General features: G+C 39.0%; 1 protein-coding gene across 3 annotated transcripts in view; it reads left to right on the top strand.

Annotated features, from left to right (window-relative positions):
- The window catches only part of trpv1 (transient receptor potential cation channel, subfamily V, member 1), a 27,620-nt gene that overhangs the window by 4,923 nt on the left and 7,586 nt on the right, over positions 1 to 15,111 (top strand). The window contains exons 5-14 of one of the 3 annotated variants that reach the window (XM_007545802.2): positions 1,224 to 1,519; positions 1,727 to 1,903; positions 1,981 to 2,139; positions 2,212 to 2,304; positions 2,725 to 2,795; positions 3,116 to 3,281; positions 3,354 to 3,420; positions 3,506 to 3,834; positions 3,907 to 4,028; positions 5,148 to 6,300. In XM_007545802.2, coding sequence (XP_007545864.2) covers positions 1,224 to 1,519; positions 1,727 to 1,903; positions 1,981 to 2,139; positions 2,212 to 2,304; positions 2,725 to 2,795; positions 3,116 to 3,281; positions 3,354 to 3,420; positions 3,506 to 3,834; positions 3,907 to 4,028; positions 5,148 to 5,379 — 1,712 coding nt within the window. In that variant the 3' untranslated portion in view covers positions 5,380 to 6,300. Of the gene's footprint in view, positions 1 to 1,223; positions 1,520 to 1,726; positions 1,904 to 1,980; positions 2,140 to 2,211; positions 2,305 to 2,724; positions 2,796 to 3,115; positions 3,282 to 3,353; positions 3,421 to 3,505; positions 3,835 to 3,906; positions 4,029 to 5,147; positions 6,301 to 15,111 lie in introns of those variants that run through there. The other 2 variants (XM_016668246.1, XM_007545805.2) reach the window with 2 other exon arrangements.

Below are 15,111 nucleotides of genomic sequence, written 5' to 3'. Positions count from 1 at the left end.
CCAGACATTTTCCCCAACTCTAACATTAACTAAAACTTAATTCACAATGAATCCATCATATTAGGACCAGGCCTTGGTCCTAATATGATGGACCTGATATGACACTGTACATATAATGGTGAGTTCACACCAAACGCGTTTTGACCGTCAGGCGCATCTGGTTAACATTCAAAGTCTATGTGGAGGCGCGTCGAGGGCCGTTGTGGCGCGTTTCGAGAGTCTAGCACGGCGTTGGACGCTCCACATAAGACTTTGAATGTAAACCAGACTCGCCTGACGCTCAAAGCACATTTGGTGTGAATGCACCATTAGAATATTCAGTTCCTATGGTAACAATGTCATCAGCAGTGATGACATCACTCTTTGATACATCAAAGGAATCTCTCTCAACTGTAGCACAGTTTTTTTCAGACCTGTTCCTGTTTCAGACTTATAAGTTATGAAACTTCTCCAGGAGCTGTTAAAATCATTTGAAGGCACAGAATCAGCCCAGTACAGGTTCACATTCTCAGGTGAGAGAGACTCGCCTGGTATAAAGTTAATTTTTCGGTACTGGAATTAATTTATTAATTTAATCAAAGTATGTCATGAATATGTGTTTGTGTACTCCATCTTCAGTCCAGAGCATACTAGTTTTTTTTTGTTTTTTTACTTTTACCACTAGATGATATGCATGTAGGATATGACAAAAACAACATTATTCAGAGATGGGATAAGTTTATAGCAGCTGTGCAGATTTCTTTTTCATATATTTATTATTGTTTTTATTCTTTAGATATTAGGTTGGCTTAGAAGGATTCCAAATAATGTACAGGAATGACCTGGTGCTGTTACATGTCAATCATCAGGGTGGGCCACTGGGGGGGCCAATCAGATGACAGGGGGGGCACTGGCTCCCCCGAGCCCCTTCTGGCTCTGCCTCTGCTGAGGCGATAGTTGACTGTTACCTGTTGGTATGCTTTATCCACTCCATTACCAGTTTTGATGGATATTTGGGATTATTATTTTGATGGAAAAACGAAGTGTGTAAACCATCTTACTGCAATATGAGGGAAAGTTGACAGATTTGGAGGAAGCTCCACTTTATTTTCCCCAATTCATTTGTGAAATTCACCATTAATAGTTGCCGTGTAACAAACCCTCAGCATGACTCCTCAACCACCATTTCTCAGAGGTAGCACAGTATGTGTTGTGATGCATGTTGTTTAATTATTCCATTATAGGTGAGCTGCCCCTTTCTCTAGCAGCCTGCACAAACCAGCCTGACATAGTCAGCTACTTAATGGAGAATGAGTATCCAGCGGACGCCAAGATGGCAGACTCTCACGGCAACACAGTGCTGCACGCCCTGGTGTTGGTGGCCGATAACTCGAATGGGAACACAGAATTCATAACGGCCATTTATGATCGCATCCTAAAGATCACTGCCCGACTGCATCCCAAGATAAAACTGGAGGAGAAAGAGAACAACGACGGACTCACAGCTCTCAAACTGGCTGCCAAGAATGGCAAGATTGGGGTAAATGCAAACTCAGACTAATGATTTGTTCTTTTGAAAATAAGAGTAATATGGTTGTTTAGTTCTTACACTAAACACTAACTATGGCGCCAAAGTGCTCATAGCCTTATTTATTGCCCCAATCATGTTTTGGTGTGAATTTATCGTGAATTTATGGCAAATATGATGTGGAACATAAGTAACTTCCTTTCTGTTATTTGTCTGCAGGTATTTTCTCACATCCTCCAAAGGGAATTCCAGGAGAATCACTACAAGCACTTGTCCCGTAAATTCACTGAGTGGGTTTACGGACCCGTCCACAGTTCTCTGTACGACCTGTCCTCTGTGGACACAAACGAGAACAAATCTGTTCTGGAAATTCTGATATATGGCAGTGAAATTCCTGTGAGTCCCAGCTTTGCAGGCAAACTCAGAAAAACCTTAAGCTGTCATCAAGGTCACAAGGTCGTGTCTCTTCTCAGAACCGCCACGAGATGCTGGAGAAGGAGCCGCTCAGCTGCCTCCTGGAGGATAAGTGGAAGAAGTTTGGAGGAGGAATGTTTTTTTTCAACTTCCTGGTCTACCTTGTGTACCTGCTCATATTCACTACTGTAGCCTACAATAAAAAAGATGCTACACAGGTAAACAGATTTACACAGTGTTCAACAGAGCCTGAGACGGACCTGGACTGATGTCTCCTCTGTGTCCCACAGCTTCCGTTTATCCCTGACGACGCCTGGGATTACCTGTATGTTTTTGGCCAGCTGCTGACTTTACTTGCAAACTGCTATTTCTTTGTCATTGGGGTATGTGGCCCACAATTGGTTTATATCAGCACCTTGTATAAGTTTAAGTTTACTAAGACCTCTATAAAAGTCAAGGCCTGGGAGCCAAATTTGACCCGCCTTGGCTTTTTTGTGGCCCTCTTGACTCTAGAGGGCTTCATTAAAAGGACCTTCAAAAAACAGCTTAAAGATAAGCAACAAATTATTTTATCAATGAAATCAATGCATCCTTGTCTGTATACTACCAAATTACATCAATTTGAAAAGACGTTCAATATCTTTAAGTGCTCATAAAATGCAGAGATAACTATTTATTAGTTTGCTAATGGCTAGTCTGATCAATACGTTCAGCCACAACTGGCCCTTTGAGGATATTCCTGATCTTGTGTCCCAAAATGAAAATGAGTTAGAGATCTTTTTCTATAATGTCATAATCCCCAGATTGTAGGCATGACGAGGAAGCGGCCAAAGCTGCAGACACTGCTGATTGATGGATATTATGAGATTCTCTTGTGAGTAACGTTTTCTACTATTATTTTATTACAGATTTGATCAATAGTAGTTTCAGATTGTCTGGGATAGAAACACGGTGACATTTTGAGGACTTCACTGGGTGTTGGGTTTTAAACAAACACTTAGCAGATTATAATTATTAAGTTTCTTCCTATGCACAACTATACACGACCATGTATTATTTTGTGATATAAATTCCAAAGTCAAGACATAAGTTTGTGGTTGTAACAAGCCAATATTTGAAAAAGTTCACTACATATGACTTTTTCTCCAAAGACTGTGGTGACTACAAGTAAACTTGGGCCACATGTGCTGCTAGCTTCTCTCAGGGCTTACTGTTCCTGGTGGCCACTGCTCTGTACTGGGCGAGGAGGCAGGAGTATCTGGGCTTCCTGGTTATCTGTCTGGCTCTCAGCTGGGTGAACGTGCTGTACTTCTCCAGGGGGCACAAACACATGGGCATCTACAGCATCATGATACAGATGGTAGGGGTTCCACTCAGCTGTGACTGACGTTAAAGTGGATAGTTTGACGTCTAAGTTCTGATTTCTTTGCAGATGATCGTCAGCGATATCCTGCGCTTCTTTTTTGTTTACATCGTTTTCCTCTTGGGATTTTCAGCAGGTATTTTATCTCAGCTCCAGTAAACAGAGAGTTAACAACTCCAGGCTTGTCAGTATTTTCACCATGTATTTGTCTCTTGTTACAGCCTTGGTCACACTGCTTATGGAACCTCAACTAAAAAACCAAACAGAAATAGAGAATCCAAGTCTTTCTGATGCCTCCACAACTAATAATAAATGTGTCACACCTCACTACCAAAACGTCTCTCATACCATCCTGCAGCTCTTCAAGTTCACCATCGGCATGGGCGACATCGAGTTCATCCATACTCACCAGTACATGGAGGTCTTCTACCTGCTCCTTATCGGCTACATTGTTCTTTCCTACATCCTGCTGCTCAACCTGCTCATAGCCTTAATGAACAACACTGTGAAAAAGACCACTATGGAGAGCGCTGGCATTTGGAGGCTTCAGGTAAGTGAATGCTGTCCACATTGGTGTCTGTTGAAGAGTGGGCTTTAAAAGGGTTGGTGTGGTCGTCCCCAGAGGGCTCTCACAATCCTGGAAATGGAGAAGAGGCTACCCTGCTGTCTGAAAAAGAGTTTTCGCTCTGGGGTGGAGAGGAAACTTGGCACCGCTTTTGGAGACGATCGTCGAAGGTGTTTCAGGTAGGCCTCTTTACGTTTGTTTCAGCTACTCAAACACATAAATGGCTGTGAAACATATTTATAGTTTTGTCACTGATAAAACCTGATTCTTTTCCACCCACCTTTCAACCAGGTTAAATGATTAAATATATTTATCAATTCATTCCATTTATCCATTCTTCCTGGATAAATTACTGGGGGTTAGAAATCCAGTTGGCATTTCTAGCACTGTTGCTGTGAGCCAACAGTGCTAGAAATGCTGTACCCACTGGTGATTTGTTAATATTCATTCTTCATTCCTTGTATTTATTGTTTATATCGTATTGCCAAACCTTTGGTCAAAGTGTGAATGCTCAATATAGCCAGCTTGCACTATGCTGTTATTATAAACCTTAATATATAATTTAATCCGGTGGAATAGCGTCACTGAAATATGATCAGGATTTATATTTGCTAAATGCCACAATAATGAGATAAGGAATATATGAGAGGTCTGTTTATCAAAGCTGCAATATGTCACTGTGTTGTTTCTCCCCCATTATCACATTAAGCAGCACATACACGATCATGATTGACAGCACTACAACCTTCCACCCGGCTCTGATTAGTTGTTTTTCACTAGGAGCGGTGCAAATATGCAGATTGCAGTAGTATAAAATAATAAATATGAAAAAAACATTTTAGAAAGGTTACATATTTTACAGTTTTAATCTATTCAAAATCAGAAGTTTACAGATTATATTCAGGGTTTCCCCCAGAAAACTTGTTTAACCTAGTGCTCAGGGGGGTCAGTCATTCATCCAGGGGTTCGTTGTGATTTTTAGTTAAAAAAATTTTAAAGTTGACAGGAAATTTGGAAAGATCACTTGGTAATTATGTGTTATTGGAAGACTGGAAGATTAATGCCTAAACACCAACTATAAAGTCTTAAAACAAATGCAATCATTAAAAAACTAACAATGTGTAGCCTGGTGGGGGCACAAGTAAAGACTGGTGGCCCGCCAGACTTACAATACACTTGGGGAAACCCTAGTATTGCTGAGGAAAAAAATTATTCACAGTTCACAAGGTTTCAAGCTATTTACCTCGGGTGTTGCACAGCGGTAAGTAATGGAAGCATGCATCGCCTTGTGTCCTTAGGGTCGAGGAAATGAACTGGAACAAATGGAACACCGACCTGGTCAACATCAGTGAGGATCCAGGATGCTGTGATCGGAGCCAGAGGACTGATTTGGACAGCCCTTCCGGAGGATTTAGCATAGGTTTGAAGCTTTTCCTTTCTCCAATACTGAATATTTGCAGACCTTGTAATATTTCCTTGTTTTTTCCACAGGGAGAAGCTGGAGAGGCTTTTTCATGGAGAGCACATTGAGGAGGAGGAGAATGTCTCAGTCCTCTTAGTTGAGCTCTCATCCTGTATGTCTGAGGAGGAGAAGAAGTTATTAAACATGGCGGCTCAGCTTGAATGATATGATCAACAAGTTTTCCCAACTCAAACATATTGCTGTGTAAAAGAGAAAAACTTGAACTGTTTCCCGAACTGACTTGGAAGTGTTTATGATGATTACTTGGTTGTTGTATTGACTACTTGAAAGCAAAAAAAAAAAAAAAAACTTGAGTGATCAAACTGAAAGCACGCAATGAAATAATCACTTGAAGTGCCATGAGTTTGTGGTTTACACAGCGCAAAAAGGGTTGAAATTGCACTTGGTGTTTATTTCAAGTTTAAACAATAAGATACATGCCATAGGATTACTTGCTGCGTCTCCTGCTCTGACTCCTGCATGACTGTCTGCCTCGCCCACTGGCTGACTGACAAAAATCTATTTTACCACCTGTGTGCATATGAAACTAACTGAACCCAACACATTTAAACTACAAGACAAAGATAAATAAGTATGCACACCAAACAATTTCTTTTATTTGTTCAAAGCAGTATATTGTTACTTAAGTAGTGACTAACTGCATGCAAGGAGTGACAGCAGACGTGTTTAATACTGGGAGGCTGAAAGACCAGGGCTGATCACTAACAGGTTGCAGGTGTGAAGAGAGAAAGCAGAAGGCAGGTGCTCTACATGAGTGCACCACTAGATGAAACAGGAAGCCAGGTCATCATTATCATCACTGATGCGTTGTTTTCTTCATGCTTATGCATTTTAAATAAGTAAGTCAATTTTTGTCATTTTGTGTCCACTAGAGAGCCTTTCTGCCATCAACTGTCTGAAGTCTAACAAAAGCTGACCTGATGAATGCATGACAGTCTTTATGAAATAAAATGTCCCACATTCCTGTTCTGAAATTCTCCTCATTACCTTTGAGCACAAAATAAGCTTGAAATCAATTACAAAATCCAAATCCAAAGCTATTTACCAATGTGTTACTGCAAGTATATTGTAATATATTCTCATATGTTAATTTTCCTAATTCATTTTTGAATACATTATATACATATATATGACTTATGGTTATATTGTGATATACTGGAAAATGTAAATACGAAATCTCATATGTGGAAATATATTGCTCAGTGTATTGAATTATATTTTCCAATATGCTGCGGCATATTTTTGTGAAGGCAGCTGACCTTTGCGCCATGCCAGCTGACTTCACACCTCCTGACTCTCCTCAGCTTGAGTCATACATCTCCTACTTCCCCACAGCAATGCTGCTGCCACCAACATGTTTTTTTAAGGTTTGGTCGGCTCTGTGGTCAGAGACAGGATCGTGGGTTATGAGAAAGGGCAGAGGCACCAGGCGCAATACTCACCAGGCGGGGGATTCAACCCCAGACAGGCAGAACCTGTGTTGGTGTTTGGCTTATGTAATTATTAATAACTGTAATCAATAATTTATTATTTGTTAAATTAATAAAATGAATATTAGTTAGTTTAATTGGGGTACCAACTCCAACATCTCTTAAATCATAAGCCAAACTCAGTCTGTTGTCAAGGAATGAATTCAGAAACTCTTCACACAACCAGGAATGATCACTGACACGCTTATTTCTAATCAAGTCTGAGAATTTATTAACAAAATAGCCCAACTTTATAGCTGAATTATCCATAATGGATTCCAACAACATGGAAGTAGTAGGACTTTAATGGACTCTGTAGAGTCATTGCAATGCTGGTCATTTTGCCATGAGATCGTCCCAGTTGGTTTTCAAAGTGAAAACAAATTCTCAGAATTTGATCTGCACATTTAATGGATCAGTGATCCTCCGTCCAGGTCTGTGCCCTGGTTCATCGGTTTCACTCTCTTACACAAAATTCATAATGAAGAGGACAAAAATAAGCAGGTTAGACTGTAGAGGTGTTTAAGCCTCAACGTTCACAGATTTTCATTTGTTTCACCTGTTGTTGAAGCTTGACGGTAAAAATAAAAGTCTGAAATCAACATCTTTTAATCAGCCATTTCAAACTGATGAGAGTAAAAATAGTAAGAGTTTATCATCATGTTTTCAGTCTCTATGAATGACTCAATAAAATCATTTTAGTACAACTGGAACTATTAACACTTTCAAAGGTATAGCGGATAAATAAATATGTAAAGGCAGAATATTTTATGCTTACGCAAACCGTTTCACAACAGAAAAGTGCAGCAGTAATACGGCGCAGAAACATATACTGACAGCATTCAGAGGGAGACAATACCTCTAATCACCAGAGAAGTCTGCAGTTTGACCTCATTCAGCGACCCCTCCAGACTCCCTCTAGCATCTGCCTGACCAACAACTCTGCAGTCTGCTGTGGCATCTTTTCAGTTAAATATATGACAGCATCATCTGCATACATCTTTACTATTTTCAAGCATTTTCACATGCAAGCAAGGCATCAGTGCTCCTAATATCACATAATATTCACGTGAGCATTAACTATATTGTCATCCAAGCACCTGCATCCTAGCTTGCTCAACAGCTGCATGGCAGCAGCTACTTCAGACGGTGCCCCTCTGGTTTAGTTCCTGTTCCGGTTTTGGTTTTAGTATATTTCACATCCACTGGCCAAACATTAGAAGAAGCAACTATTAGCCGATTCTCAGTCAGGCTGAAAATGACCCGGATGTCTCCATCTTTTCCTTATTCTTACTGTATATTTTAATTAAGGCAATATGAAGTCCCTGCCTGCAGGTGAATGATCAGTTTTGGACTCTTTTGTTTGTGATTGTTCAGACTGAAAGAATGAGAGGAATGTGATGAATGGATTTCAATTATCTTTTACAAATGTAAATTGGAAAAATGAGGCGTTCCTTTGAAATTAACATGTAGACAAGGAAGCAGATCCAAATCACAGGCTGCAGGAACAAACGTGACCATGATCAAGAGGTTGAATATCTAAGTATCTCACGGGTAACTGTGCAGTTTTTAAAGAAAAGGAAGTCAACATTTCATGAAGACTAACCTAAGTGATGTTGGCTGGCAGAAGCTCTCAAACCACAAAGAGTCACAGGACCAGAGCAGCTCTGACAACACACACACACACACACACACACACACACACAAGCTGAAAACTGAAATGAAAGCGCATAGAGTTGCACACAGGAAGCTCTGCAGCGACTTCATCAACTAACAAGAACAAGACAAGAAAGGCATAGCTCAGATGCCAGAAAACCAGACAAACATCCTCGGACCCTGAAGGGTAAGTGTCTCTAGTAATTTTTATTTTTTTATTTATTTCATAAACATGAGGATATTTAACTTTCAATATATTTTAAAGTATCATTGATGGACATTTTTCAGTTCACTAAGTAGAAGCTTTTTATGCAGGAGGAAATCTGCTGAAGTCATCATTAAGTCAATTTATGCTTCAGTCGGAGGATACTCCTGCAGTCTGAGCGGCACATGCATGTTGAGTCCTGGTTGATGTGTTGCATTATGTTCTTGGAAGGACTGATGGTCAATACAGCAGCCTTTTAAGCACTCAGATGTGTAGGATCTGATGTGGGCTTGGTCACCCACTCAGGCTCTCCTTTCTTGTTAAGTGAGCATCTTATGACGCAGGATTCACATGCCCTGATCTCAGCCGGACAGCAGACTGTTGTCTGATTTTTTTTTATTTTACTAAACAGGACCGTCAGGATTATTCTGGTGAGTTAAGTTACACATTTATTTGCATTGTAATATTTATTATAGAACAACTTTTAAATTGTTTTTAGAGGTTATGGGAGTGTTGCAAGGGTGGTGGCCTATTGTTTTCATGACATGTTTATTAGCTCCCACTGTTATTTTGTGCTTTTGCAGAGTTTATCTCATATTTCTGAGCTGCAGGAATCAATACGTTCTCTAATGTTACAGGAAATTCAGACATGAGGTGCGTGCTCTTGCACAGACTCCCAACCACAAAAGATTTTTTATGGGAGAGTGTTTTCCTTATATTTGTGGCGCGACTGAATGATTTCACAACTCAGACAAGGCTAAAATAAAATTAATCTACTTCTGTTTTCCTCTTTTTTTGTTGCTGTGCTGATGTGTAATAATCATACGGTGGGGGGTCCAAACATGTGATTTCCCATTATTCTTGGAAAGGAGAACAAGGAGTCACCGACGATGGTCTGAAACCTCCCCTGGCTTCCTGAGCAGTCTGATTTATTGCGATGAACTGAACTCTGGGAGAATATCTCACATCTTGCGTTTGTTGAATGGATTCTTTCATAAATTCTGCTGTTAAAGAATTCGATTTGACCCCGGAGAAGCAAATAGTTGTCAGATCAAGTGTTGTGTGTGTAACTGCTGCCATGGAAATCTTCAAAATAAACATCTTTGTTGGTCACCAGGAAGGAAAGATCACATGTCTGAAAGAAATGAGGGTGTATTTAAAGGCCAGAGATGTGAAACTTTGTGGTTAACATGATTCACACTGGATTTAAACATGCTCAGTGGTCTGCTTCCTTATTGGTTACAGGAAACTGGTCTGCCATGTAATTGATCAAGTGGAGGGAAGGTTTATATGTCCAAATGTGATTGAAATGTTGAGATTTCTTCTCTTGAGAGCTTTCAATCAATCAATCACTGGAAAAACATGCTAACATTTTTAAAATAAATTCATGGATACATAGAGTTAAAATATCAAACGTTAATTTGTGCAAATTTATTTAGTGGTGAAACAAATGCCCCTTTAAGATGATTTGTTTTTCTTTTACTTAAGTCTTCTGTACATCGTTTAATAAAAATTCAGATTAATAATTGTAATCAAGCATTTTTCAAGGTGCACTTTACCATCTACATAGATCAGAGTTTTTAACTTTTAATTAACTTTTAGTCAGTTACCAATTCCCTTTTTGTTTCCCTTTGGCGTACATGGCATAAAAAATGGGAAAGACTAGAGAACATGCCATCCGGATGAGGCAGAGTTTGTTCAATCAAGAAAATGCCACAGGAAAATAAACTCATCCATATTTACAGTCATGGTTATGGCTGTAAATATGGATGCCTTGCTTGCATGTGAAAATGCTTGAAAATAGTAAAGATGTATGCAGATGATACTGTCAAATATCTGGAACAGTGACAAAAAATGAATAGTCGGAAAGACGTGAAGACACGAGAAATCAAATAGCTTCCAAAATCGCAATGCCTCCAAATCATATAAAAACAATTTATCTCCCAAATGGGAGTGATGTCAAAAAAAAAAAGAAGCCTTTTAGAGCTCATCACAAATTGTATCCTTTGTTTATTCTGGAAAGAAAAATGTCTCATTGAGATTAAAAAGCCTTTTTGAAGAAAGATCTGACATATTCAAATGTGAAGTTTGTCAGTGGGGGTTTAACTGGAACCGATGTGACTTAGATCAAGCTTTTTATTGGCAGTAAACACTGTTTCTTCATGGTGTCAGAAGTGAAGTTGATGGAGGGGTATAAATACCACAGAGCAGACTGTTCTTCTTAAAGAAGCTTAGGTCTTTCTATGTTTACAGTAAGACGTTGTGAACAGAAGGAGTCTGTTATTGAGAGTGAAATATAGGCTGCCATCATCTGTCGGCGTAGGAGCACCGGAGGCTCAAAAACCTGACAAAAGAAGGCTGGGTTTATTCTGGGGAGGAAACTTCTAGAGATAATTTTGCACAGAAGGATTCGTCATAAAACAAAGATCATAATGTACAACGCTAAGCATTCAGAGACTGTAATGTAACCTCAGAGGTTTCTTCAGAGAGAAGAAGAGAAGAAACCTCGCTTTGGTGCACCCTTCCTGCCCACAGCTTTAACCACTGTCAGTGACTCCCTGAAGAAACTGAGTGAGGCGAGCTGAAGTTTGCAATAAGATTCCCCTTATCTGCAGGAAATGTTATGAAATTAAAGCTAAATTTATCCCAAGGCTTTTTTACTCATCTGACAGGGCTCTGAAATCAATGGGTAAAATTTCACAATGCGCTAAATGCTGCTTAACGCACAACAAAATGCTTTTTTTTTGTACGTAAATAATATGGTAAACAGTTAAAATTATATAGAGAAAATAAACTACAAACAAATATGCTTAAGATAAATTACCCATTGAGAAATTAATAAAGGTTTTCTAAAACTAGTGGAAAATGGCATATAAACACTTACCTATTACACAATTAGACAACATATAAATAAATCAGCTACCATCAATTTAAATAAAGCATTAAGTGTATCTAAGAGCCTTTCTTTGAGTTAGACTTCAGTGGAGTAAACAGTGTCTTTAAAGCGTGAGGTTCAGGAACCAACATCTCTTAAGTGCTTCCCCGAAAGGAGATAAGAGAAAAGATTATCTGTGCATTTACTTTTCTATCATGATAGTAAGAGATGGAGACGTCCTTTAGCTAAAGTAATGGCAAATGACTGAATTTATTTCTCAAGCACAGAATACTAAATGATGGGCTTCAATTAAGATGTCAAGAAATTTGAATGGATTTATAATTTCAACTGAAAATGTATAAAATCAGGTGTTCAATGCATTTTTAGCTTTCAAAAATCATAAATAACTAGGGGTGAACTGATTATAGTTTTCTGGCCGATCGCTGACTGCCACCTTTGAAAAGCCTGACCTGCTGATTCCAATTTTGGACGATACAGATTTTTTTTTCTTTGTTTGAAATGTTGCTAAATATAGCAAGAAAGTTGCAGAGGTGTCAACATTGGAGTGACTATTGCTAACTGCAAACCTGCAGACTTGACCATGTCTGTCAGTCGAACCTTTCTGGTTAAATTTTAGACTTTTGACGAGGCAAATAAGATTGGTGGATAAGATCGGCTTCACACCAAATATCGAACAATCACAAATCTCCCAAAATGAAGGAAATCAGGCCAATTTATCACTGCACCCCCATTAATAACCTTTTTGAGTTTAATCACATTCATTCCCATTGTCATGACACCAGAATCATATGGTTCTAACGGCAGCCTAACTAATATTTGTAATAAGTGCTATTACACTAAATAAAGCAAGGAACTTGGACAGCAGCCTTGTGGAACCCCAATCTACAACCAGCTGAGTTAACCTGGATTTGTTCTGTCTCAAAACTACAACCAACTGGTAATTGAACTAAACAGGCCAAGAATGGTTAGCTTTCTAACCAGAACTAATTCAAGTATATTGCTAAAACACAACAGTAGTCAAGAAAATACATAATGGTATATTTCATAATACTCAGGAGGTATTTACACAAAAATGATTGTACGATTGCTCCCTTTGAGACCCACTGAATGTGAAAACACCTGTCATGTTTCATTCCAGATTACCAGAGTTTTACGTAAAGATGAGGAAGTCAGATATTTTTGATTTCCATCTGGAGGCAGATGACAGAACAGAGGAGGAGAAACAGAAGCAAAAAGCACCAAAGAAGGATGGTTTGGCTTCTGCTTTAGGTTTGAGCAAAGAGGCCCCTAAAGCCCCCATGGACACCGACTACCAGGAGGAAATGGAGCCGGTCAAGCCTCAGATCCGATTCAATCTCAATTTTGACAAGTGAGTCTCTGCACACAGACATAAACTGATTCTGCCTTAATTTGCCATTACATTACAGCAGGGGAACTGTGAGCTGTCAAGCCACTTATTACTGATTACAATGGACTAACAAACTGCTTGATCTGCAGTAAAAACCCTGAGATATGCAACAACTTTTGCTTCCAGAGGGATTCGAGGTGAGGCATCACAGCCAAAGAGAGACAGCTCCACATTCACCATTGAGCGTCTGTTTGAAGCAGTGGCCAGCAGGGACGTCAACAAACTGGACGGCCTATACCAGTACTTGCATCAGAACATGAAGAAACTCTCTGACTCTCTGTGTAAGTGTGTACATGACCCAGATGGTGTCCCAAACAGCAGATCTGTGTTCTGACTCCCCCAACATGCGGTCACATCCACAGATCAGTCGTACGGTAAAACCGCCCTGATGAAAGCTCTGCTGCACCTCAAAGATGGCAAGAACGAAACCATAGAGGAGCTGGTCAAAGTTTCAGAGAGGATCGGCGACATAAAAGAGTTTGTGAACGCCGCCTTCACCGACAGCTACTATAAAGGTAAACTTTCTTCTGAATAAAAGCTTAAACTTGTCAGTCTGCTCTCTTTCTCCATGTTCCACCATTTTAAAGTACCAATTAATAGTGTCCTTTTTGGTTTTTAACAACAAAAAAATATAAAAAATATGTTTTGCTATGTTTATTATAGGTCAGACTGCTCTACACATAGCCATTGAGAGGAGGAGTATGTCCTACGTAAAGCTGCTGGTCAGCAAAGGTGCAGATGTTCATGCCAAAGCCTGTGGGAAGTTTTTTCAGCCTCATGATGGTCCCAACTTCTACTTTGGTAAATCTTTTTTCTCATAGGACACTGATTTGCTTCCGACAAAGGTTTTGTATTTATCTAAAAAACGCAGCAGTTCTGACCAAATCTACTTTCTGTGTGACAAATATAGCAAAAGGATTCGGCTGGAAGACCATTCTAAATATCTTGTTGGTTGGCATTAAGTTATAGTAGGTGATATGACACTGGGAGTCAGACTTTGTCGCCAACCATGGCCTCAAAACTTAACACAGATGTTTTGCACAACATTTTATTTGCACTTCTGACAATTTGAATCTTTTAAATTTGTTGAATATGTTTTTGACAAGGTAGAAAGTCACAAAACCATATTTCTTTCCCGTTTTCTAATAATTAGTAAAGTAATATTTTTGCGCTAACAATATGGGATGTCGTTTGTAAAGTTGAAGTGACGCAGGTAAAAATCAACAGCAAATTAACAGCCGCAAGAGAAAAGTAATGGAGTCTCATTTTTCAAAGTTATATGTTCAACATCTTATTAATTAATTCATAAATGTCAGAGTTTAAAACTAAATATTAATTAGCAAGCTAAATTTGTACCTGTTTATGTAATATGAAGATATAATAAACTCGGCCATACGAACCTCTTCGTAGCTGGCGAGACTGAATTACTTCCTCTCACCTCTTCGTCATCTTTTTGTTTTGCTCTTTTTTGTACATTTCAGCTTAAAAACAAAGGACGAGCAGTTTTAATTTAAACAGACGTCAACATTAATCATCAGCAGGAGTTCATAAAGAGGTTAAAAAAACTCAGCTTTATTTTCATTGTCCACTTCCGGTTATTGGGACGTGAATTTTAATATTAGCTTAAATATTTAGCTGAGCCCTAGCTCGGGGGTAAATATTTAGCTTGAAGCTAAATGCTTGCTAGTGAGAATATTTAATATGTAAACTAAATATTGAGCTTGCTAGCTAGTTAAATATTTAGTTCCAAACTAAATACTTGTCTTGCTAGCTAACAAATAATAGTATCTAGCTGCACAAGTGCGATTTTACTTACATTTTCTCCAGTCCACACTGGCTGGATAATTTCTACACCATCACTAGAATTTACATTTAATTTCTCAAATGACACAACTATTAGGGCTGCACAGTATATAGTGTCAAAATCAGTGTGTGCAGCATTAATAACATTAACAATATTCAGCCAGAAGGACAGTCTTGTGTGGCAAAAGCTCACAGTTTTCTGGTAAAAGTTCATAGTTTTCTGGCATCCTGTGTTTATAAAGTTAGGACAGTATGTGTTGTGATGCATGTTGTTTAATTATTCCATTATAGGTGAGCTGCCCCTTTCTCTAGCAGCCTGCACAAACCAGCCTGACATAGTCA

Source organism: Poecilia formosa, unplaced genomic scaffold (assembly GCF_000485575.1).
Source record: "Poecilia formosa unplaced genomic scaffold, Poecilia_formosa-5.1.2 Scaffold14, whole genome shotgun sequence".
Classification (NCBI taxonomy): Eukaryota; Metazoa; Chordata; class Actinopteri; order Cyprinodontiformes; family Poeciliidae; genus Poecilia; species Poecilia formosa.
The sequence above is the reverse complement of the archived record's forward strand: the minus strand, read 5'-3'. Positions and strand labels throughout refer to the sequence as shown.